Source organism: Dipodomys ordii, unplaced genomic scaffold (genome assembly GCF_000151885.1).
Source record: "Dipodomys ordii isolate 6190 unplaced genomic scaffold, Dord_2.0 Scaffold126, whole genome shotgun sequence".
Taxonomy (NCBI): domain Eukaryota; kingdom Metazoa; phylum Chordata; class Mammalia; order Rodentia; family Heteromyidae; genus Dipodomys; species Dipodomys ordii.
This window is the reverse complement of record NW_012267342.1, coordinates 5,370,558-5,395,344: the sequence shown is the minus strand read 5'-3', so window position 1 is coordinate 5,395,344 and position 24,787 is coordinate 5,370,558. Positions and strand designations below refer to the sequence as shown.

The 24,787-nt window shown below is 34.3% G+C and overlaps 1 protein-coding gene across 1 annotated transcript in view; it reads right to left on the bottom strand.

Annotated features, from left to right (window-relative positions):
* Lrp1b (low density lipoprotein receptor-related protein 1B) overlaps positions 1–24,787 on the bottom strand; it is a 1,500,426-nt gene that overhangs the window by 559,057 nt on the left and 916,582 nt on the right. Inside the window, exons 28-31 of the mRNA XM_013030060.1 lie at positions 9,152–9,283; positions 7,093–7,320; positions 1,018–1,192; positions 337–431 (exon numbers count right to left, since the gene is read on the bottom strand). Of these exons, the coding sequence (XP_012885514.1) occupies positions 337–431; positions 1,018–1,192; positions 7,093–7,320; positions 9,152–9,283 (630 nt within the window). The remainder of the gene's footprint in view (positions 1–336; positions 432–1,017; positions 1,193–7,092; positions 7,321–9,151; positions 9,284–24,787) is intronic.

Sequence of the window (24,787 nt, the reverse complement as noted above, 5' to 3'; positions counted from 1 at the left end):
CATAGGTATCATGCTTGTGGCATTTTTTAAATGTATTGTCTTCTGGAGACTCTCATGTACATGCAAATCCAACAAATCTACATGCTTTTCTGTTATTTATCAACTCTGGAATAAATTTACCTATTACATCCATCCAGAGAGCCCACATGACAAATAAGGGGGAGAAAGGAATACAAGGGATTTTTTCTCTTCAACATCTATTAATAATACAATGATATGGACTGAAATTTAATTTAGGCTACTGATCATTAATGCCTTATATCTGGGTGTAGATCTGAAGTAAAGGTTTCCTCCACTAGACACAGCAGTGATTAATATTACAAATCAGACACTTACCAACTGGTTCCTTCTGATTCTGAAAGAGAATCTTGCTGTTACTTCCATCCATATTTGCCATGTTAATTGTATTTCCATCTGTCCAGTAGAGTTTCCTTAATTCACAGAAATATGGATTAAACATATTAGATATAGACCTCCATGTGAAATAGAAAAATACACTAAAGAATGAAATAAACATCAAAATGTATTATTGACTCAGAAGTAGTCTTTTTTTAGAAGGCCTAAAAGGATCAAGCAACTTGCTGACCATATTCTATTTGCCTGGAAAGAAAACACCACTGTAGCTTATTGTTTTATGTCATTCATCAAGACTGAAGCCACCTAGTCATGGCTCTCCAGAAACTGGAAAATCTGATCTGGAAAATCTGATCTACCTAGCAGTACTACCCCACATGTAGAAATCATTAATGACTGACAGTCTAATGAAATCAATGACTGTTTCCACATCACTTTTTATTCTGAACTATCCTAGAAGCATAAATTAGTGAGGTGACATAAATACTTTATGCAAGTAGAAATCTCTAATCAAGCATTTAAAAAATATATATTCAAATTTGTTTCTTGATTTGATGGCTAATTTGTACATATTTTCTGAAGTAAACATGCTTTTATATAAAATTTGATCAAAAGTATGACATTTTTTGTGGAAAAACTTAAAAAAAAATAATCATACTTTACCCCCTGACTGGGTGAGCTGCAAGACACTGTGGTTTGTCAATTCCATGGATAATTGAGGTTTTCAAAGAGCCATCTAGCCGGGCCACATTAATTTGTGTCTCATCAAATTCTGAGCTAATCCAGTATAAATTACGTGAGACCCAATCCACTGCTAGCCCTCTGATACTCTGAATGTCTGCAAGGTAAGAAAAAGAAAATTAAAGGTGAATGAAGTTTCTCATTGTCTTGGTTTTCAAGCGAGTTATTTCTACCTAAGGGAAAATTTAATTTATACTTTAATTTGTTACCCAAAATTGTACAAGATTGTAATCTCATTCCCTTATCAGCCCTTCTTAAAGCATGAATAATAATTAATGTCTCACTGCAGAGGCATTTGAAAACCTGAAGCAACAATTAGTACTGAAATTAGACTAACAATCAATGATTCACTAGCAAACCCTTGGCAGAAGTCTTATTGGTCCAAAGTAATTGTAATTTAAATTAGAGTAATAACTCTGAAAGTTGGTAGCTCATAGTTCTTGGTAGGACAGAGGTTTTTGTTGGTTATCAACAAATGGCCTATTTTATATGTCAACTGCCAATTTCTTACTGAAATGAAATAAAACAATTTACCTTTACTAAAATTCACCGAAGTTGAACATCTCTCAAAATAGATAATTAGCAGAAATTGAATGCAATAAGAAAAAAGGGAAAAAAAATACTAAAATCCTTTTAACATTCCTCTAATGTGTCCTCTATAGAAATTGCTGAAACCTAATTACTTTCCAATACAGTCTGATTTATTGAATCAGGCTTCTTTATAAACAATAACTGAATCTGGTCTTATAATGGCACATATTAACTAACAAAGTACAAAAAGTGTAACAAATGATGTTGACTAGAAAATATTTTAAATATTAACATATCAATCTACCTTATTTAGAGCCGAATCTCTGATATTTGTGTCCTCTGCCTTAGTTTTCCTTTATAATTCATAAAATCTTTGTATCTTCCATCATACTGTGCTCCTAAAGTTCTTTACACTTCTGTATTTAAGACTTAAAAAACCCCTAGAGACTATTAAAAGAAAGATTGACTTATTACTTCTGGGGAGGAACCCAATTATGAGATCTAACTAGCTGATATTGCTGCTAGTGACCAGGCAATGGTTCTAGTAAAAGCCATGGAGCAGCTACCACATAATTCCAGTGGAGTCTCTGGAACTTTCACTATTATTCTTTTCAAAAAAGCAAAAAAAAATGAATTTATTTTCTTGCAAATAAACATCTTGAAAAAGGGAGAAATTACAGATATGTAAAAGTTGCCAATTATTTCAGCATCCAAGACAAGCTAAATCCATTTTATGATCCTTTAATTTCACTCTGCAACCACAAAGGAAAACGAAAAAAAATCAAAACACATTGAATTTCAACAGTTCCAGGTCTGTTGTAAATTGGAAAAAAAAAAAACTGGATTGAAAAGTTTCTACTATACTTGGATTCTCGAATCTTGACGGAGCCAACTTTTATGTTCAAAAATATCTTGCCTATGTTGAAATACTTTTCAACCACAGAGCTCTTAGAAAATAGTCTTCATGTTTCCAGTTCTTAGATCAACAACCTGCTGCCTTTGCAAGGTCTCCATCATTTATTCATTAGTAAACTTGAATATTTTCCAACCTGAACTGCTTTCCTTGTTTAACCTCATACTTCGAATATCTTCTTATTTTTAATTATTTATCCTGTTTTTTTTTTTGAGGCAACAGTAATACACACTTCTTTACAGTTAAAGTTTCCATGAGTGATATATTCCTTCATTCAGTATCTGTGAATTAACCCTTCCTGGCCTGCACTCAACTTCTGTATTAGTTGATATTGGCAAAAAATAATAACGTGAGTTTTTAATTTCCCTAATGTATGTGCTCTTTTGGTGACTTTGCTGTTTAAAGTCAGTTTATTCAGTTTGGTTGACTCAATCACAATGAAGAGAATATATTCTATTCTTAAATTTTAAAGCATAGTCAACTGTAGGTGGGAGAAGCCAGAATTTGCAGAGTGTTGGTGCTTCATGTCTGTAATACTAACTACTCAGAAGGCTAAGTCTTGAAGGAGTATAATAAAACCTGTTGATTGTGGTATATTCAGAATACACAATTAAATCCAGCCCAGGCAGAAAACTTCATGAGACCCTCATCTCTAAAATAACAAGCAAAAAGCTAAGGTGGAGGAGTAGCTCATAAAATACAGTGCCTACCAAGCAAGCTAATCAAGTGTGGGGCTCAGAGTTAGCTTGACTGACCTCTGTGCCTTACAAGACATTACTATCTAATCTCTGCAGAGTAGAAAGAGACATTAGGTATAAACCCTGTGTATATAGTTGTATTGAAACCTATTTTCTCTAACTTGCTAAAGTTCTTCCTTTGGGGTCACAACTTTGGGGTCACAAGATCTAAGTGCAAATTTCTAATGTCTCTAAGAATAGCAAAGCTGAAACAAAAAATCACCCTCATTCATGTAAGTACAAAGGAACAAAGTGAAACATGGATATTAGAGATAAAAAGGTAAAAAGTCAGCTGTATTATTCCTAGATTATATTAGAAATGTTCAGATTTATCAATATTTCCTTTCCCTTTCTGTTCTGATTACAACAGAATTTAAATTTTGTAAGGAAATCTAGAATGCAGTCAAGTCCAATATTGTTTCTGAGCACCGTGAAGGGAATAGCTCTGAGAAACCACCTTACAAGGAAAATAGCATCAGTGAATGTGGTTAGTCATTAGAAAGTTGGGATTATCCAAACATTCATGTTTTCAGGTAATAAGGGTGATGAAAGCTATAAATAAAGTATAGTCCTGAATGTAAATTTGTCTCTGTCATTCCCTCATTTTGAATTTGTGACAGTTTCAGCTTCAATAAGCTTTTCTCAACACTATAGAGAACATTCATTCCTAAAAATGAGTTTGTATGTATCAGATGAAGTTAAGCATTGACAATATTGTTTGTTACATCAGATGAATAAACCTGAAGATACAAATAATTGATATATACATGGACCATGAAGTGGTGACTAAAGAGAATTATTCCCCACTACAAATTATAGCTATTGTCTACTACCAAGACACAATTACATTTGGTCTCCATGAGAGAGGAAATGATATGTATGTGTGTGTGATCATGTCTATATACTGCAGATAGTTGGTTTTGTTACATTACAAACATAATATGCCTATAGTAATGAACTTGTGTTCATTCTTATAGTGCTCAAAGATATCAGTAGAACAAATAACTTATGTGGGCAATATCAGTATTTACCTCAGAACATAATCTGCTTGGAAAGAAAACAATGAGACATAGTGGGACCGTATTTGAGTCTTGTTTGAAGCTTATTTCACATTAGAGTTGGACTAAAGAAAATAAGCAAATAAAGTCTCTGGAGGAAGGGTCCAAGAGAGATATAACAGTTAAATGAGAAAATATACAGAAAGAGTGAGGTGTCCACAGAGTCATTCACAGGGAATCTAGAAGATGGAAAGTTAGAAGTACTATTACTGGTAGGATTTCAGATCCTTTGATGAGTTCAGAAGCTGAACTGTGAAAACTTCATTTCAAATTTTTCTGTTAATGCAGAGTGATCTCATTCTTTAATAAAATTTAATTTTGGAAGACATAAACAAGCAGTATAATTGCACCTGTGAACAAATGACACAAATGCCAAGCTCTTTCCTCCACCTCAGGTCCAAATATTTGTCTGTTCCTTTATATTTGTATTATTTGATATGTTTATAAGGTGCACACATTCCTCATTCTCTGTTTTATGCTTTCCTTGTCCAACTTTCTATCATCTCTTACTAGAGCCACAAAAGCAACCGATTAACCATCTCCTAGAGCACATTTGTTGGTACTGCCCCAAGCTAGCATTCTCTCCTGGATAGTGGGTCCTTTTCCAAAGGCAATGCTGGCCCATCTTGCAAAAAACACATCTTTGATTCCCACTATTTTTCATATTAACAAACAAATCAACAACTTGTCCTAAGAAGGCTGATGAACTTTTTATTATTATTTGAAGGTGCTAAATGGAAATAAGTTTTGTGCTTTTCTCAAAGATACACTGATCAAAGGATGTATAGATACTAGTCCATAATTAGAGATAATATTGTCCCCAACTGTTTATTTCTCTACAATTCACAGTCTCCTGGACATCAGTTACATTCATGATGAAGAGCTTACATATATTGTGGGAAGACCAGTAAATCAGTTTGTTTTTACTGTTTTTCCAAGTATTTTAATAACTTTTATTCAAACACTGTTAAATATTCCAACCAAACACTAAAATATGTCCTATACAAAGAGGAAAGCTTTGCATTAGCTGTTTAAAAGACTTTCCTTTTGGATAGTTTGGAATTAATATTTGAACAAGCTTATGGCCAATTCACTTATTAAGTTGCTTTAAAAGTATTGACGAGATCAGCTAGCCTAAACACAAGAGTACTTTAGTAGGTAAAGTACTGTTCAGATCGGCTACTGGTACTCAAGCTACCCCTTCAGTTTGTGTGGAAAAGTGTTTTAAAAAGGATTTGGAGTTAAAGTTACACATCTTACTGCTTTCATCTTGTGGATCATTACTCAAATATGCTCTGATTTAAAATTTCCAGTGGTTTTCAAAGTATCAATATTGGATAAGTGTATGGATTACTGATTATACATTGCCTTCATTAATCTCTGGATCCTTTTACCAAATACAAGGGACACACAGTCACAGAGAATCTGGATCCTGTTTACTTTGTAAATATCATAAGAAGGAAGTGCTCAAAGATGACTTAATAAAGCAATAACTGACCCAGAAATTATAATATGCCAAAATCTGAGCAAAAAATAAAAGAATTCAAGGCAACATGGTTATAGTACAACCACTGTATTTACATGTCTATCTCATTGTGTTTTCTATATTTGGGAAGAATTATTGTGTTTTTTGTTTTGTTTTGTTTTTTGTCTAATAAGAGTTTTTTGGGATTGAATTCCATGTTTTGAGTGATTTGCTTGGCATTTTTGCTCAAGCTAGTGCTTTCTCTACTTCTAGCATTTTTTTTTTCTAGTCAACTGGATATAAAATTGTCTCAGATTTGTCTCAGGTTTAGCTATGAATCAGATCATCAGATCCTGGCTTCCTAATTATAAGCATGAGACACTGGAACCTAGTGAGTTTATTATTTTGAATACTTTATTCAACAACATTCATTGAGATCCTGAGATTCAACTTGCTGAGTCAAGAGTTAGTGTTGGTGTTGCTGAAAAGAAAAATAGGAATTTCATATTAAGGAAAGCAGTCCTCTGGATCTGCTGTATTTTCTCTATACAAGTAATGTTTTGCCAGAAGCAAAAGTATGTAAATTTGCTTGTTTAGATATCTTTTTTTTTTTTTTTTGGTTGGTCGTGGGGCTTGAACTCTGAACTCTGGGCTTGGGCGCTGTCTCTCAGCTCTTCAGCTCAAGGCAAGCGCTCTACCGCTTGAGCCACAGCGCCACTTCCGGTTTTCAAGTGGTTTATTGGAGATAAGAGTCTCACAGACTTTCCTGCCCAGACTGGCTTTGAACTGTGATCCTCAGATTTCAGCCTCCTGAGTAGCTAGGATTACAGGCGTGAGCCTCCTGCGCCCAGCTTATCTTTAAATTTTAAGGAGATTTGTTTGAATTCTTTTCTTTGCATAAAAGCAAATTTTCTAGTAATCAGTCTGTTGAATGTCCAACTTAATTATAGCATTTAAAATTGTGAGGATAGAATCTATTTTTTTTTTTTTTTGTTATTTGAGCTATAGCACCATTTCCTGGTGGTTTATTGGAGATAAGAGTTTCACTGACTTTTCTGCCCAGGCTGGCTTTGAATAGCAATCCTCAGATCTCAGCCTCCTGAGTAGCTAGGATTACAGGAGTGAGCCACCAGTGTCCGGGTTAGAATACATTATTGAATCTGAATAATCAATTCCAACTTCAGTTACCAAACTAGAGCTAAATAAAGTTGAAAAGAATATAAAAGGAACTGTAGTTATTACAAATTAATTTACAAACATTTTAAAAGTTGTAAAGACATACATATCCTTTACCTCTTGAAATAACAGTCTCTAACCCAGTTCCATTAATGAAAGCTCGTTTAATGGTTTGTGTTTTAATATCTGTCCAGTATAAACGCTCCTCAGAGGCATCGAAGTCTATCACAGTGACGTCATCAATGTCAGGTACTGTGAAGGCCGTGATAAAATTAAAATATGGATTGTCAATGTCTACTCCACGGATTTCAGAACGCCTTGCATACAGAAGAAATTTTTTCATTTCTAGAAAAGGAATGGAAATGAAACAATTTTCTTATACAAGCTTAAAAGAGTCTAGGCATTAAGATATTAATTTTGCATAATTTGAAAGATTTTTTAACACCAGAAACATCAATATTTGATGAAAATTATGTAGAAATGATCTACTTTAAGGTACAGAGTAGAAACAAAATTAAAACAAGTTTAAATTTACAAGTCATTTTTATTTAGCTCAAAATGCCAAGAAATGTTCAGCAATTGATTTGAAATTAGAATTTCAAGAAAACTTGTGAAGCACATGAGCTTTGCAAATGTCAAACAGCCATCTTTGTTTGTGGTGCATAAAACATAGCAAATGCTTTTGAATGAAATCTAGGAATATTTTTCCCCATGTTGTCACTAAAAACAAATGAAATTAAAGCATTACTTAAGGAAAAAAAAATATATTATGCCTCCCCTTGACCCATCAAAATACTCAACTCATTTAAAGCATGCTTTGTTGTAAATATCTAGTAACTATAAATTTCACAATTTGAGAGGCATTGAATCATTTTACTGTCAAAGGTACTCTTCTTGCATTGAGTTTGTAGAATCATGAAATCAAACATAAAGCAGTGCTACAGTTATTGTACTACTTGCTGTTATCTTTATGTTGGCTGTTACCTTTATGTTGTGGTGATTATCTCAGATTTGTATGGTGCTTTTGGCAGTACTGTGAATTGGACCAAGTATCTTTCCTTAGTCCTGTATCACTTAGGCCACACCCCCAAGGTTATATTTTGTGTTTGATGTCAGGGCTTGATAACTTTGTCTGGATTGGCCTTGGACTTTTTTTGTTGTTGTTGTTGTTGGTTGTGGGGCCTGAACTCTGGGCCTGGACACTCTCCCTCAGCTCTTCATCTCAAGGCTAGCACTCCACCACTTGAGCCACAGTGCCACTTCCGAATTTTTCTGCTTATGTGGTGCTGAGGAATTGAACCCCGGGCCTCATGTATACAAGGCAAGCATTCTACCACTGAGCCACTTTCCCAGCCTTTGGCCTTGGACTCTTAATCCTCCTGTCTTTCCCTTTGGAATAGCTGAAATTGCACCTAAACAATACCATCTATTCCAAGTCAGGTTATTTCATAAAATTCTAGCTGAGTGGAACAAAACCCTAGAATTAATTTCTATTTACTGTCTTTAAAGATTAAAAGTTATTTTATTTATATATAAACTTTTTAAATAAAATTGTATACAATTTTTGTTTGTTATATTATCATTTTTAGGTTAAATCTTTATTTATTCTACCATTGAGATGTGAACTCCAGGTTCAGAAGGTTGACAGTGCTTTGTTAGATGGACACTCTACTTCTCTAGCTCAGTTTAAATGTTTTGAAAGAAATCTTCCTAAGTTATATATTTTTCTTCATTTTTTACTCTTTTGAGTTGATAAGCTCTTACAAAATGGTTCTAAAATGACTTTGGAATAAGAACAGGAGATTAAAGCTAGTAAATACCCCTTTGTTATGCTGGTTACCCACATCATCATTTTCTAATAATCCACTTCCACTTACAAATCTCCCTGTACCACAGAGATAAATTCTACTAACATACCAAATAAGAAAGTAGCTAGAAAAAAATGAATAAGATAATAAATAGCAAAGCACAACCTATCACATATTTAAAGAGTTTGTCAGTCTCTACAGAAGTAGTTGAATCATCAATATCTGCTGGAAATAGAAACACCTAAAATGTTGTATTTTTTTTAAAGATGTTATATGCCTCTTCTACCTGACTAAGAGTAAAATCTGAATACTAATACAACTTGAGAGAATTCAATTTTGTTCTTAGATAAGAAGTGTGGGAAATTTACCATAGCAGGTCTTCTTGTCTGAGGAAAGCTTCATCAAGTGGGGGCAGGCACAGGCTGCACTCCTGTTGTGATTAATCAGACACATGTGAGAGCATGGGCCTCGGCCTTCGTTGGCTGCACAGGGATTGGGAGCTGCAATTACAGGAAAGATTAGCAGTCAGCAGGGAGAGTGGATGAAGGCACCTCTGAGACTGGTGGGGATTATTCATTTAATAATTTAAAAGGAAATTTCCTAGGTTGCCCCCATTACTAGGGTAATTAATGTGATAATATTAGACAATCAGATAAAACACATTGCTGAAACATAACAAATAACATAACTTCCTCTAACATGAGGAATGTGATTCCTATGACCTTAAAAGCAAAGATGGATTTCATCTAAGAGACCATCAGGAAATATTACTGTATATATAATAATTATGTACTACAGATAGATAGACAGACAGACAGACAGACAGACAGACAGACAGACAGACAGACAGACAGACAGACAGATAGATAGATAGATAGATAGATAGATAGATAGATAGATAGATAGATAGATAGATAGATAGATAGATAGATAGATAGATAGATAGATGCCAGGCACAAGTGGCTCACGCCTGTAATCCTTAGCTAGTCAGGAGGCTGAGATCTGAGGATCTTGGTTCAAAGCCAGCCCAGGCAGGAAACTCTGTGAGTCTCTTATCTCCAATAAACCACCAGAAAAACTGGAAGTGGCCCTGTGGTTCAAATGGTAGAGTGCTTGCCTTGAGCTGAAATGCTGAGGGACAGCACTCAGGCCCAGAGTTCCAGCCCCATGACCACCCCCCCCAAAAAATATATATATAGATATATGTACTATATAGGAACTTATAGTTCAGTTTTAGTGCTATTAATTATAAGCAGAGACTTTCATTCCTGCTTGAAAAATATCACTAAACCACATCACCAGACTTTGATTAATAAAAATTATTAATAATTTTCATGGTACTTATACAGTAGAATAAGATCTTTAGAACTGGGCTGCTAATATCTAGTATATGTATGAGTCAAGCAGAAAAGGTCAGATAATGTGATGTCAGGAAAATGAACCCTTAGATATGTATTTTAATGTTTTTTCTTTCATGCATGTCATTTAAATAAGGATCCAGGTGGACCTGTTGCAACAATGAGAAGTACAAGTTGTCATGTCCAAAACGAGCTTTACAACGTTGGTGCAGGGGGGGAGGGGAGGAAGGAGAAAGATTGGGATTGGGGGGGAGGGGGGAGGCTGGGAAGGGATGTGAAGGGTAAACAAAAGGAGGAGGCTGCAATGCTTGGTAAGAAATGTACGCATTATCTTGCCCATGTAATTGTAACCCCTCTGTACAGTATCTTCACAAATAAAATAAAAAATAAAATAAAATAAAATAAAAAGAACTGGGCTGCTAAATTGGAGCCAGAAATGTTATTATCTTCTGATTCCACCAGCAAGATGTTGGTTTTCAACTAATAAACTGTAGCTTTCTCACAAGCTGACTCCTTTTTCTGAATTGTGACAGAGTTCAGGACATGCTACCTCAAACTATGTCATGTTGGCATAATGAAAAAAATGGCAGAAGCAGAGAGGTCTCACTGACCTTCTCCTCATAGTTTTTTTTTTTTTAAGAATCGCCTCCCATCCCCCCAACATCATCCCCCCCTCGAGACAGGTCATAAAACCTAGAAAGATTGTTTTTGAACTTTCTTTGAAGCAGATCATAGAATTGTCACGTGAAAAATGCCCTCTATATTCCCAGAGGAAAAGAAGATCCTTACTCTGAAGAAATAAGGCCACCAAAAAATTTGAACTAACAAGCATTGGTAAGTTTCACATGGTTTATTGTCATTAGATCCAGCCTACTTTGTTCTAGCCTATTTCACTTATTTCTCCACATCTGATCATACTTTAATATACCTAGCAAAAGAGTAAACACCCTTTAAACATTTTGGGGTGCTTTTATTTCCTGATGAAGTTCTTTGCCAATAAAACTTATTTTAAATGAGTTTGTATATTTTTCTTGTTGATAATTTATTTCTTATAGTGTCTCAGCCTACATAAGCCTCAGCCATGACCCTTTGAAGGGGAGAAAAAAATGGTATTTTTCTCTCCTACAATATTTAGCTCCAGTAAGTCTTCAAAGAACAAACAAGAAAAACTATCAAGGAAATAATATAAAGGAGATAAGAGTCAGTGTATATAAGAGTCTAGTATATAAAAGCTTAGTAGAATATGATAATTACCTAATATGGATTTAGCAATTGATAGTACTACCTATATAAACATGATAAAAGCTCGACATTCCTTAAAAAGAAAGAAAAATAAAATAAATAAATAAAATAAAATAATAGGAAATAAAAGACTCAAATATAATTCCTTAAAGAAATCTATTAGAAATAAAATTTTGGAAATGAGAAGCAGCAGAGATACTGATGTTTTGTTAGTACAACCTCCTTTCTCCCTGAAAGGAAGCTCCTCAAATTCTCCACTATCTTACCTTGTAACTTTATCTGTTTAAGTAGGAGTTCCAAAAGAAGCATAGTGAGAAATCAGATAATAAGTGTGAAAACTATCACAGTGGGAAGATTTTGTAGGAAAGAGTGCCAGTGAAGAAGAGGCACAGATAAAAGCTTGGTAGATTCTCACACTCAGGTTTCAATCCTCTGGCAGGTAAAAGAAGGAAACTCAAAACTACTAAAGGAAAAGAAGTAAGAGAAAAGAAAAGAGAAAGGGAGGAAGGAAGGAAGGAGGGAACGGAGAGAGGGAGGAAGGAAAGAAGAGAGGGAGGGAGGGAAAGAAAGAATATGAAAATGAGAAATAAGAAAGAAGGAGAATTGAAAGAGGGGAGAAAAGGGAGAAGAAAATGTAACCTAAAATATTGACACAGGGCTGGGAAAGTGGCTCAGTGGTAGAGTGCTTGCCTTGCATGCGTGAGGCCCTGGGTTCGATTTCTGAGCACCACATAAACAGAAAAAGCTGGAATTGGTGCTGTGGCTCAAGTGGTAGAGCACAAGCCTTGAGCTGAAGAGCTGAGGGACAGTGCCCAGACCCAGAGTTCAGGCCACACAACTGACAAAAACAACAAACAAACAAACAAACAAAAGAAACATTGACACAGAAATATGTCCTTGCAGAGAAATAAAAGAAAGCTCATGAGAGTTCAGTGGTATGTACTAGGAATTCACTTCATATATTATTTTTAGCCCACAATCATACCAGCTTTTTTGCACATTTTTATTGTAAAAATACTGTACAGAGGGGTTACAGTTACATGAGCAAGGTAATGAGTACATTTCTTGCCGTGTATTGTTGCCTCCTCCTTTGCTTTTCCCCCTACCATCCCTTCCCTTCCATCTCCACAACTACCTCCCCCATTCTAACCCCCAGCTTTTTTCAACATCTCATAATTGTAATAAAATTATTTTCAAAAGTCAGAGAGATTAAATATATATATAATAGAAAACCATTGCATCGACTTTATAGCCTAGGATCTGTATTAATGATAGAACTGCAATTTATAATTCACCATGTTTTGTGCTTCACAACTTGGAAAGATTGGCAAATGATTTTTATTTTTCACTTAAATCACTTCACTTAGAAATAATATTGTCAAGTATTTTTAAGATTTCTATTTGTGTATTCAAACACAGTTACCTACTATAATTCCAAAATTAAGAATTTTGATTCATAACAGTTTTTGTGTATATGCGGTGGTACTGGAGCTCAAACTCTGGATCTGGGCACTGTCTCTTAGCTTTTTCACTCAAGGCTAATGCTTTACCACGTGATGTACAGCTTCTCTTTTAGTTTTGTTTATGTTTTTTTTCTTTTTTGGTGTTGTTAATTAATTGGATATAAGAGCTTCATATATATTCCTTACTGGGTTGGTTTGAACTATGATCCTCAGATTTTAGTCTCATGAATAGCTAGGATTATAGGTGTGAAGCAACAGTGCACATTTTCATAACATATTTTGACAAAAGAAATAGACAAGGGTCTCATATCTAAAATATTCTTAGAACTCAAAAAATCAAATCCCTCAACAACAAATCCTCAAAAAAACAACCACCCAATTAATAAGTGGGATAAAGACTTAAAGAGAGACTTCTCTGAAGAAGAAATAAGAATGGTGAGTAGACACATGAAGAAATGCTCAACTTCAAGATGGGAGCCTTTGGCTCACGCCTGTAATCCTAGCTACTCAGGAGGCTGAGGATTATGGTTCAAAGCTAGCCTGGGCAGGAAAGACTGTGAGTCTCCTATCTCCAATAAACCATTCAGAAAACCGGAAGTGGCGCTGTGGCTCAGGTGGTAGAGCACAAAAACTAGTATATGTCTGAGACAAGCAGAAAAGGTCAGATAAGTTGATGTTAGGTGAAATGAACCCCAAGATAAGTATTCAAGTGTTTTTTTTCCTTTCTTGTGATTGTTTCTAACATATTTATGAGATAATTGCTTTGTTGCTTTGTATGTCCCTCCCCCAAGGTATAACCCCTGCTTTCATTGTATTTGATGTTGGTATAATTTGTGGAGGGGAAGGGAAAAAATCATTTAAATAGAGATAGAGGTGGACCCATTGCAACAATGAGATGTACAAGACATTATGTGGAAAAAGTAGCTTCACAACTTTGGCTGGGGGTGGAGGGGTGGGAGATAGGAAGGGATGGGAAGGGGAAACAAAGTAGGAGGCAACAATGCTTGAAAAGAAATGTACTCCTTACCTTGCCCATGTAACTGTAATCCCTCTGTATGGTATTTTTACATTAAAATAAATAAATAAACAAATGCTCAACTTCTCTGGCCATAAAAGAAATGCAAATTAAAACAACATTGAGATTCCACCTCACCCCAGTTAGAATGGGTATAATCAAGAAAGCTAATAACAATAGATGCTAGAGGGGATGTGCCCAGAAGGGAAACCTACTGCATTGTTGATGGGAGTATAAACTTGTTCAACCATTTTGGAAGGCAGTATGGAGGTTCCTGAAAAGACTCCACACAGAGCAACCCTATGACCTTATGACCCAGCAATCCCACTTTTGGGCTTTTACCCAAATGATCACAAACAAGGGCGTACTAAAGCTACCAGCACAACTATGTTTATTGCAGCATTATTCACGATAGCTAAAATATGGAACCAACACACATGCCCCTCAGTATATAAATGATCAAGATTGAATTTTCTTGATCATTCATTTACTGAGGGGCATCTACGCCTCCATCAGAAGGAATGTCACTGCCCCATAAGTTAGGAAATGGAACAATTTGGAAAAAAATATATTAAGTGAAGTAAACATAGGTCCATGGTTTCCCTTATTTGCAATAATTAATATATGTCTAGGACCAGTAGAAAAGATAAAAATCTATGTACATTTGACCATATAAGATAATGCTAAGCTAAAGGAACACCAAGATAGGGACAAAAGAGGTTTTATCCTTGTTGCTGTTGTTTTTAATATACTGATAATGTATTGTGTGAAATTTTTTTTGTATATTCTTCCCCCTATGGTATAACCCCTGTTGTTACCAAATTTGATCCGAGTGTCCTTCATCTTGAATATGCATTTTCCTAATTTAAGGAAGGGAAGGGAAATAACAAAATGCTGAAACAAGGACACAGGTTTATCCATTGTAACAATGAGATGTACAAGACACTATGTTGAAAACAAACATTACTACTTTGGGGGGTGGCGTGGGGTGGGAGCAGTTGGGGAGGTGGGGAGGGAAGGGATGACAAGAGAAAAACAAAGGAAGTAGTAACAATGCTACATAGGAAATGTACTCATTACCTTACTCATGTAACTGTAATCCATCTGTACAGAATCTGTACAGTATCTTAAATATATATATATGCAGTATATATAATAAAGATTTATATATATATATATCGCTTAACAGGTGGCAACAGGGGAACCAAATCAGGTCTACTGGTCTTGTAAGTATAGATTTACTGGGATATTACTAGGTGTAACTTTAGTTTTCATATTTTCTATATTAGCCTTCAAATTGCAATAACAGTATTGGACAATTTCAGTGTAAACCACATGTCCCACAAATCCTTGCACCCTTTATTTTCTAAGCCTATAGAGTAAAATGTTACCAAGTCTTGATGTAAAGAAATTAACTCATTTACTACTGAAAAGTCTAGTAGAACAGTTGTGATCTGTAAGATCAAGATTCCTCCATTTATTACATAGCAGAAATGAGAAAATCCAGACAGGCCAATGAATTGCTATAAGCAATTTTAAATTTGTGACATGAAAATGCAATTGTGCAGACTTTGGGTTGACTGATAGTTCTGTTCTGAACCACAGGTGACTATGGTTGTTCCAATTGCTATTCTATAAAGAACTGGGATATAATATTAGTTAAGACTAAGTTCTCAATTAGAAAGGCTAGGTTTCTCTACTTTTAAACTATATTACATATTGCCTATTTGTATAGTCCCTGAATCAATTTTGATTCTCTTCATCTCCTGCCTGGTTGTTAATCTTTTCACTGAATTCCTGATTTTTATGCAGTTTTCTTTCTAAAATGCTGACCTAGGCATATGTTTTAAATGGTTACCCACACTGTCAACTCACAAAATCTCAGTCGCATCTCCTCTGTTTTCCCTGAGTCCTTGACACTAGTCAAAATGGTTTAGATGTGACTTCTGTTCACTCTCTAGTTCTTGAGTCTTATCCATCATATTACTTTTTTCTTAGAGACATATTTCATATTCCAAACAAACAAATTCAAATGCCTATTTTCACGTATCTTTCCTTATTACAATTAATCATTTGTTAATTACTGTAAGGCATTTCTCATGTATGTTCTTTCTATTTTTAACTCTCTCCTTCCCCAAGTGCAGTTTTATTTCCTCACCTTTGAATGATGACCCTGAGTACAAAAGTGACACTCTGTGTATACCATCCTTCCTTCCTTTTCTTTTATTCTTTACAAAGAGACTTTTATTTATTTTAGGGTCATTTTGATGTCATCTCCAGAGCTATGCCCAGTAATAGCTATATAACTTCTGAGAATCTTTCCTGGTCTCTACTGTTGTTCCTATTATTTGTTAGAGTAAATGTTCCCAGATTCTTTTTCCTTTTGCCAGACCTGCAGTTTGAACTTAGGGCCTGTGCACTGTCTTTGAACTTCTTTTGCTCAAGGCTAGTACTTTACCACTTGAGCCACAGCACGACTTCAGGCTTTTTCTGTTTATGTGATACTGAGGAATTGAACCCAGAGCTTCAAGCATGCTAGGCAAGCACTCTACCACTAAGCCACATTCCCAGCCAACCCTCCTTCCTTTCTATGGTACCAATCTGTCTTCCAGCTTCATCTACGGATTCCCTTCAAATCTGTATTATATGCTTGCTAAAATGGACTCTATAATGTTTCCTGAATATTATTGCTTGCCTTTTTTCTCCTACACCTGATGTGTTCTTTTTCTAAAATTCCAGTATTATATTTGCAAAGATTTTCTTCACAAGCTACCTAAAATGATTTTATGCAAAGAAACATAGTTGATAGAAACCAGAGACAAAGACTTTTTCACACTGTGCTGGACAATTAATCATTTCCTGTTCTATTTTCTATGCATTTATTTTACTCGTTTATTTTTTGATGCTGGGGATTGAGCTTGGTGCCACATGATGCCAAATACATGTTCTACCACTGAGCTACATAACCAAACTGTGTAATATTTGGTGGTAAAATATATTCACATATTTTATGTCAGTATACAATGGGCCCCCAACTAACCAGTATAAGCCTGTTCTGTAAAAGGTTCTGTAGTAAATATTTTTTTTTATTTTCCAGGCTTTATACTTGAATTTACATTTATAAACAAAAGAAACCATAAAAACATAAACAGAAAAATAACTGGATGAGCCTGAGTTCAAATAAAACTTTATTTGGAAAACACAAAGAAGAGCAATTTAGGTTGAAGGACAAGGAATGTGACTCTAATTTATGTGTTTTGTTTGGTTTGGCTTGGTTTGGTTTGGTTTTCCTGGAAGGAATTATGATTTGCATACATATTATGCTTTATTAGAATTTCTATGACGTTTCTCAAAGACATTTGGATTCATATGCCTGCACGTGAATGTATGTGGATGCATGATTTAAAGTGGCAGCCATCTAAAATTTTGGCTAGTTAATTAATTCTCTAACCTCATCATGGTTACAGTGAAAGATTTCACAATATGTAAGTCCCATATATTGCAGGAAAGCAGAATGTTAATAAATCAATCACAGTAGACTAATGTATATTCTATAAGAAAAATATTAAGGTAATTTCATATTCCATACAAACTGTTTAATTGTAGTCCATTTCCTATCAGCAGAACACTTTAAAGTCAATCATTTTATGCAGAAAATTTAAAATGTATGAAATATTGATATAATATCAAATATGCACAAAATTTGTTTAGCTATTAAAGCCATTGAAGAGGGATAAAATCTCAGGATCCAATTTGCTAGAGTAAAAGATCTCACTCTCCTCAACCAAGTTATGTTTTGTATGCAATGATATTCATCCTATTGATAATTGGTAAAAAAAAATTCCCAATATGAGAAAATAATTTAAGTATATTATTAATTTTCATTTAGACAAGTATTTCATATTTTGGATAAAAGAATATTTAAAATATTTTGGCAATAAAAGCTAATCTATAATCCTATTCACTATCACAAACATCTTCAAATGACAATTGCCTGCCTCTGTCCTGTTTTTTGTTCCTTCTCTCGTTGCTTCTTTATAGTATATATACTCAAACTCAATGCTCACAAATTCCTGGCTAACACTCCACCTCTGACCTACATACTTCAATCCATGATTCATATATATATATATGACTTTATATAGAGAATATAGAAGATGTAAATAGAACAAAATATATGCAAGTAAGATATATTGATCATCACTTTAGCTTCATCATATTTCAGCAATACAAGTTATGAAGTTTCTATGTTCATCAAATTATGTATATTTATGGATTAATTTATACCCAAATCTGGGGTGGAACATAAACTTATCCATAATATTATTTGTTTTTACAAACATATTTGTACCACTCATTGACAATATTTCAAAATCACAACATTATTATTTCTATTTATTTTTGCAGAACTCTAAAAGATTAAACATAAATATAAACGATATCATGCTATAGGCAGAGTGTATTTTTCAGTTCCAAATACATTAGCTGGATTATTCATTCAGTGTACATCATGAGTTTCTCCTGAATACCAGATAAAAGATGCAAAGAAGTGGGGGAAGAGAGATTCAAAGAGAGAGGGGTAGTATAAGGAAGGAAGGAAGGAAGGAGAAACAATGAAGGAAGGAAAGTTTTAGTTAACTTTCTATCCCTCTAAGGAGATGACATACTATTTATTCCAGTATCTTAATTGCTATTTATTTTACATTGAAAATGCCAATTGTCAGGGCAGTTTCTATTATTATAATAATTTTATTGTTTTTAAAAATGTGTATCAAATCAAGTAAATATTCCACTGATTGTATAAAATGCATTCAATAGGGTGCTCAGGGTATAAGTTAATGGTAGAATACTTACAAGTGTGAGTGTGTGGGGCCTTTCAAGGGAGAGGTAGAAAGAGAGGGTGTGAGAGAGGGTAAGGAGGAGAGAAACACCACTATTATAATTGGAAGATAATATTTTAAATAATAAATCTAAGAATTTTAATATAGAGCATGGGAAAATACAACATACATTTCTTTGGGGAGTGGTTTTTATTAGAAGTATAAATATATTGCTCATAATTATAATTGAATATGTTAATAGCATGGCATAATATCTCTGCCTCTAGATTTGGTAAATGATACTTTATCTCATTGGGAGTAATGATGCCAGTAATATTCTTAGTATCCTGATGTTTCTTGGGAAAATAATGTCTTGTTTTCTCATAAGTGTTTTCAAAAATTGATTTTTTAATAGAAGTATTTTCCGATTGTTTAGGAGTCAAGTAAAACATTTCAATGTAACATCTCCTCTTTGAGAAACAATCTGTAATTTCAATGGTGTAATGTGTAAGTGTGGTAGTAGAGTACATAATAGAGTACAAAGTTTCCAAAATGAGGTAATTTATTTTATCACTATATGTAGAAAATGCACTAAATGTTTTATAGCCATTATTTCATTTATTCTTCAGAATGGTAATTTTAATTTATTAAAAATATCACCAGTTTTAAACAAAAGTAGCATAACTTTGGTAAAGCTGAAAGATTTAAAGTAGCACAATCAGTAAGAAGAGAATAAAGACTTAAATCCTCCAGTAACCATTATGATACACAAACTCAGGTGCATTCATTCATTCATCCATGCATGCAGTAATTTATGGATCTCATTTATGCCTTAAAAATAAAAAGATGAGTACTGCCTCTGAATATAAATTTCATAAGCATACTTAAGATGATTGTTTAAGGATCTCCTCAAAGTCCTGCTCATTCTCTTTGTGGATTGTGACTTATTTCAGAAGATATTTTCATATTAATGTTACCTAAAACATTTTGCACATTTGTCAGTCATGTCTGCTTTCAAGATCAAAACAAAAAGAGTAGTTGAGTTTTTAGCCTGTATTTGACAGAAAAAATAACATGTTCCTTACAAAATAGTAGTTTTTTATCAGCAAATATCTAAGTCTCTTATGAAATAAGTTCTTTTCAGATGGAATAAAAGTATTTTCAAGATGAGATAAACATCTGGTATGTTTATCTGTTTTCTACTAAGGAAATTTAGTAGAAAAAAGATTTTCAACATTTAAAGCCATTGTCACAATTTTGAGATATGTTTGGAAAAGATTAAAATCACAGCAACTAAAGAATTAAAAAAAGAAAAAAAGCTGGGAAACTTAGGGTGGTGGAATCATGGGTACAGAAGGTAATTTAATTCCACTGGTTAAAATTACAACTTGACATATGTTAAATAAAACTTTAGATTGACTGAGTACTCCTAGAAGAAAGGTAAAGTTTTGGACAGCAAAGCGCAAGAAAAGAAAGAGGAAGTGCTTTTCTATTTCTCTAACCAACAACTCTTATCAAGTTGGGAATTAAGTCCAAGAACACAGGTGAAAGTAACCTAAACATCTGTGGGACAGAACATACATTTGTTTATCCTATCTATCATAACTTAACAAAATCAGGGTGTTTAGTACTTGATAAGTATTTTATAAATGCTTAAAAGAGCCTAATTCATTTATGCTATACCAATTCCAATTTTCAAGTGCAAAATCTAATTAAAAAACAAATATCCTGAATTAGATATATGATAAAGTTGGAACATGAGGCAAGCACTATAGCTCAAGAATTTTCTTCTTCTTTTTTTTCCATTTTCTAACCTGACCACCATGAAGATAATCTCTTGCAATTCACTTGCATTACTTAAGTTCTATTGTTTAGTAATTTTCTGTATTAATAATAAAGACTCAAAAGTAATACTGGTATCTAATTTAAGATGGCTAAGATCATTTATGTATATGCAAACATTCACTGACATTATCCTCATTGGATTCATGACCAAATCCAGTGGCCATATATGCGTTATTCCTTGTCATCTCAGCCATAGTTAACACTCATGGACAGATCATCCCAAAACTTTACCTTCAGTTTTTGACAGTGTTGTCTCCTTTGATTCTATGAACTCCTGGTCACCATTTTTTTTTTAGCATTTGTCTTTACCCTCATTTTTGGTGTTGGTAGTTTCCAAGGTTCTATCCTTGCCTCTTCTCACTTTCTGAAATATCTTACAATCTCATCTACTTTTTCGTCCTGACTCTACAATTTATTGGGCTACAGTTTACTCTATTGTCCATATGACTGCTGTCCCATAATAGCATTAGGAAACTGAAACAGGGATAACATGGCCCACAAAGCATGAAATATGTAGTCTCTAGCATTTAGAGAATCAGTTCTGACCCTTAAACCGTTCATGAGGTTCTCCATGTCACACTTTGACTATGAAGTCACCTACAGAAACCAGAAAGCTAAAGTGTTATTTTTTTTTTGTTTTTGTTTTTGTTTATTTGCAGTCACAGTCTCTGAGAACAAATTTCTATCCCAAATTTTTAAATTGATGTTGCTTCTAAGAATGTCTCAACTTATGCCATGCTCTCTGTTCTTAGGACATTACTGCTAAGGAAGCTTCTTGTGATCTTTGATTTTATGTATTAGCTTGGTTGCAATGACAAATGCCCAATAAAATGTTTTGAAAACATTAGTATTTCAAACAACATTTGAGATCTGGCCCTTTCCAGGGCAGGGACATCACACAATGTGTCCACGAACTCAGAACAAAAAGTTAAGACAAACTGATTTACTTCTGAAAGGGGTAACTAGGAATCAGGATTTCTTCAGGAAGTGTCTTTCTGGGTGTGAAAACAGAACACCTTCAAAAACCTACCTTTCAGGAGAGTTAATTGGTTTTTGTTTAATCTTTTCTGTGAGTTGCATGTTGTTATAGGGAAGATGATGACATGCTGAGAAATTCTAGCTCCCTTTGTTTTTAATTTATCTCTCTGATATGTTCTTTTCTCGTAATGAAAGAAAATTTGAATGTTAGCATCTTGAGTCAGCATATATGCCCAGGGGCTCTGATAACATGTCCTTTTGAGGAGAGACATACATTTCTGACCTCCCACCTGGTCCCAAAAAGGAATTTATTAGATTGTCGCCTTTCAGTTCATTGCTCTTGAACCTTTACATGTGGCCTAGATCCCACCAATACTCCTAGTTTTCCTGGTTTTGTAAAGTAGATTATGAGTCTTCTGTCTCCATAATCACAGAAGCTCAATCTCCCCTCCCCACCCTTCTCTTTCTCTCTTTACTAGGTTTGAACTCAGTGTCTCAGGCTTCCTAGGTAGGTATTCTACCATTTGAGCCACACTCTCAACCCTTGGGCTTTAGATATTATCTAGGACTGGATTGAGACTACCTACTTATTTACTACTCTTGTATAGCTGGGTTAAAATGTATATGTCATCATACCTGGCTTGTTTAAGATGGCAAGGAAAAATCTTGCCTTAACTTGTATTGATTTGTGATCACCTTAGTGACATTTCCCAAGCTATTGGGATCATAGATAATAGGAATGAGCCACCTTGCTGGCCCAGATTTAAAATATATTTTTAAATCAGATATTTTATAAATGAGTAAAATTTACTTTATTTTAAAATGAAAATACATTTAGTTTACTTAAATATAAAACAGTACCAATTATATATGAAATACTATTTTAAAACGATTTTATATATTAACTAATGTTTAATAGGTTTATGTTTAATGGTGAAATAGTCACTGGATCTTCTGATGTCCATACTATTCTCTACAGATTCCAGGTGATTAAAAGAGGTAGAGTTTAAACATATGTCATTAATATCCAAAAGCAAATGAATGGTAAAGAAAGATCTGTTTTATAAAAGAAAACTAGCTAATGACGAAGGAATCATCAAACAATTCATAAATTAAGGTTAGGCTTTGAATCCAGATCACACTTCTGGGATCCCTAAAAGTACAAACTTTTACAAGTTAGATTTAAATCGACATTATTGCTCCTTTATATTGTATGTGTTTAATATTTGAGTTGTCACTTTCTAGTTCCATAATGATATTAATGAAAGGGCCATAAAACAGCTTATTAAAGATTCTGGTTGTATATGATAATTCAGCTGAAATTGTGTGTTTACATGAAGGCTTACTTGTAAGAAAAAAAATAGTGTTAAAACTTTTATTAATTTCCTACTTAAAAAGCTCTATTGCTGTCATTATTCCTTTAATAATGTGAAAGCTATATTTCAATTTTGTAGAACTAAACATTATATATTTTAATGATTGCTATTTTTGCAGAGCACATGGGCAGCAAAGATGGTGCTGAGAGGGAGTTGAGTGGGCAGAGCCCAATTTGCTTTATTTTCAGTAAGTAACCAGCCTGTGGAAGCTTAGTGCATGATAGAGTGTGACCTTGACAGTGATTGGTTCCTCTTCTTCCCCTGCCATGACACCGGCTCTTTTTGCTTTAAAAATGACTTGCTCTGTGTTAATAAACAAGTTTTCCTGCTTTATCTCCCGGGCTAAGGGAGGCTGGGGAACAGTCGAGCAGCCTCATTTACCTTTCCTCTGACCCCGTCCTCTTTCGTGGGAGAGGCGAAGACCTGACATATTTCTATTCTGGTCTTCATGATATTCACCAAAACTCAGGAGACTAGTACTATCTTCTGTTAACATTGTGCCCTAGTTACCACACCCTTGTAATTCCATCTAAGGAACCAATAAAACTGTGGCTTCCCTGCTCCTCAGCACTATATTGGTGGCAGATGGCTATGAGTGATACAAAAATATAAATGAATCTGAAATGGAGGATGAGACTAGGACATTGTCATTATAATTAAACTTTACCACAAGCCTATATGACCCACACAGTTCATAAAATATCACAAGAACCACACCTACCTATTAAAATGCTTTATGCCAGACTAAAGTATATCAAGCAATAGTCCCCTACAACAGTATATCTGTAATTTAACCACTCAGCAAGGTAAACTATACCCCAGAGGTTAAATGTGATTAGGTAAATATTTCTCATGCCTAAGGCAGAGGTTCTGTGTCATAGGCTGGTCTTGAGAAGACTTTTAATGTTGTTCTCAGCCTATCATTGCCACTGTTTTCCTTTTTGCCTAATCCTGTTTCAGCAAACACAAAAACTGAGGTAGGTAACTGCACTGAATTCTAGTAAATATTACTGCTTGAACTTGAGTTGTGTGACTTCACAGAAATGGATGAACAGAATAGATAACTGTATTCATATGTGTAGGGATCATTGTCGTAAAGAAAATAAGGATGTTTTCTAACCACTCTCACAACTTGAAATCATTTCACTGAGGATATAACAAATTCTCCAAATGCATATAAAGACTAGAGGTGTTTACTTTGCAGCACATATAGTAAAATTGGAACATACAGAGATTAGCATGGCACCTGCATAAAGATGACACACAAATTTGTGAAATGTTCCATATCCAAAAAAGAAAGAAAGAGCATGGAATCATGAGAAAACATGTTAAACCCAAAAAGGTCCAAAACAATTTCCCCTGAGACAAACTGCTATGAATTATCATTACATTAACATTCTGTGAATTTATAAAAGGTCTTAGTAAGGTGTATGAGTCAAATGCTTTTATAATGATCCTATTTTAAAAGAGGAAGATGATATACGAATGGAGACCATTTCATATTCCAGTTCAATTGAATTGTTCTAAACATAAAAATCAAAATGCTTACAAAATACCGATAGAAGGGAAAAAATACATAGCTGTGTAATTAGTTTTCATCATATAAAGCCTGAATTAATTATAAATCTTAGTCATCCATGATACTTGTTTGCAGTTATACCCTTCTCAATATATGAGAAGGATATACATTGTGTGTATGTATCATTCAAGTATGAGTGATATGCTGCTGCTTAAATTCATAACTTCTAATATCTTTAAACATAGTTCACTTAATTTTAGATTTTATTTTTCCTAATTCTAGGGCTTCAACTCAGTTTCTTACACCTTTTTTGGCTTGCTTATGATAGCTGGCACTCTAGCATTCCAGCCACACATGGCCAGCTCAGCTTTCTGCTGGTTAATAGTTT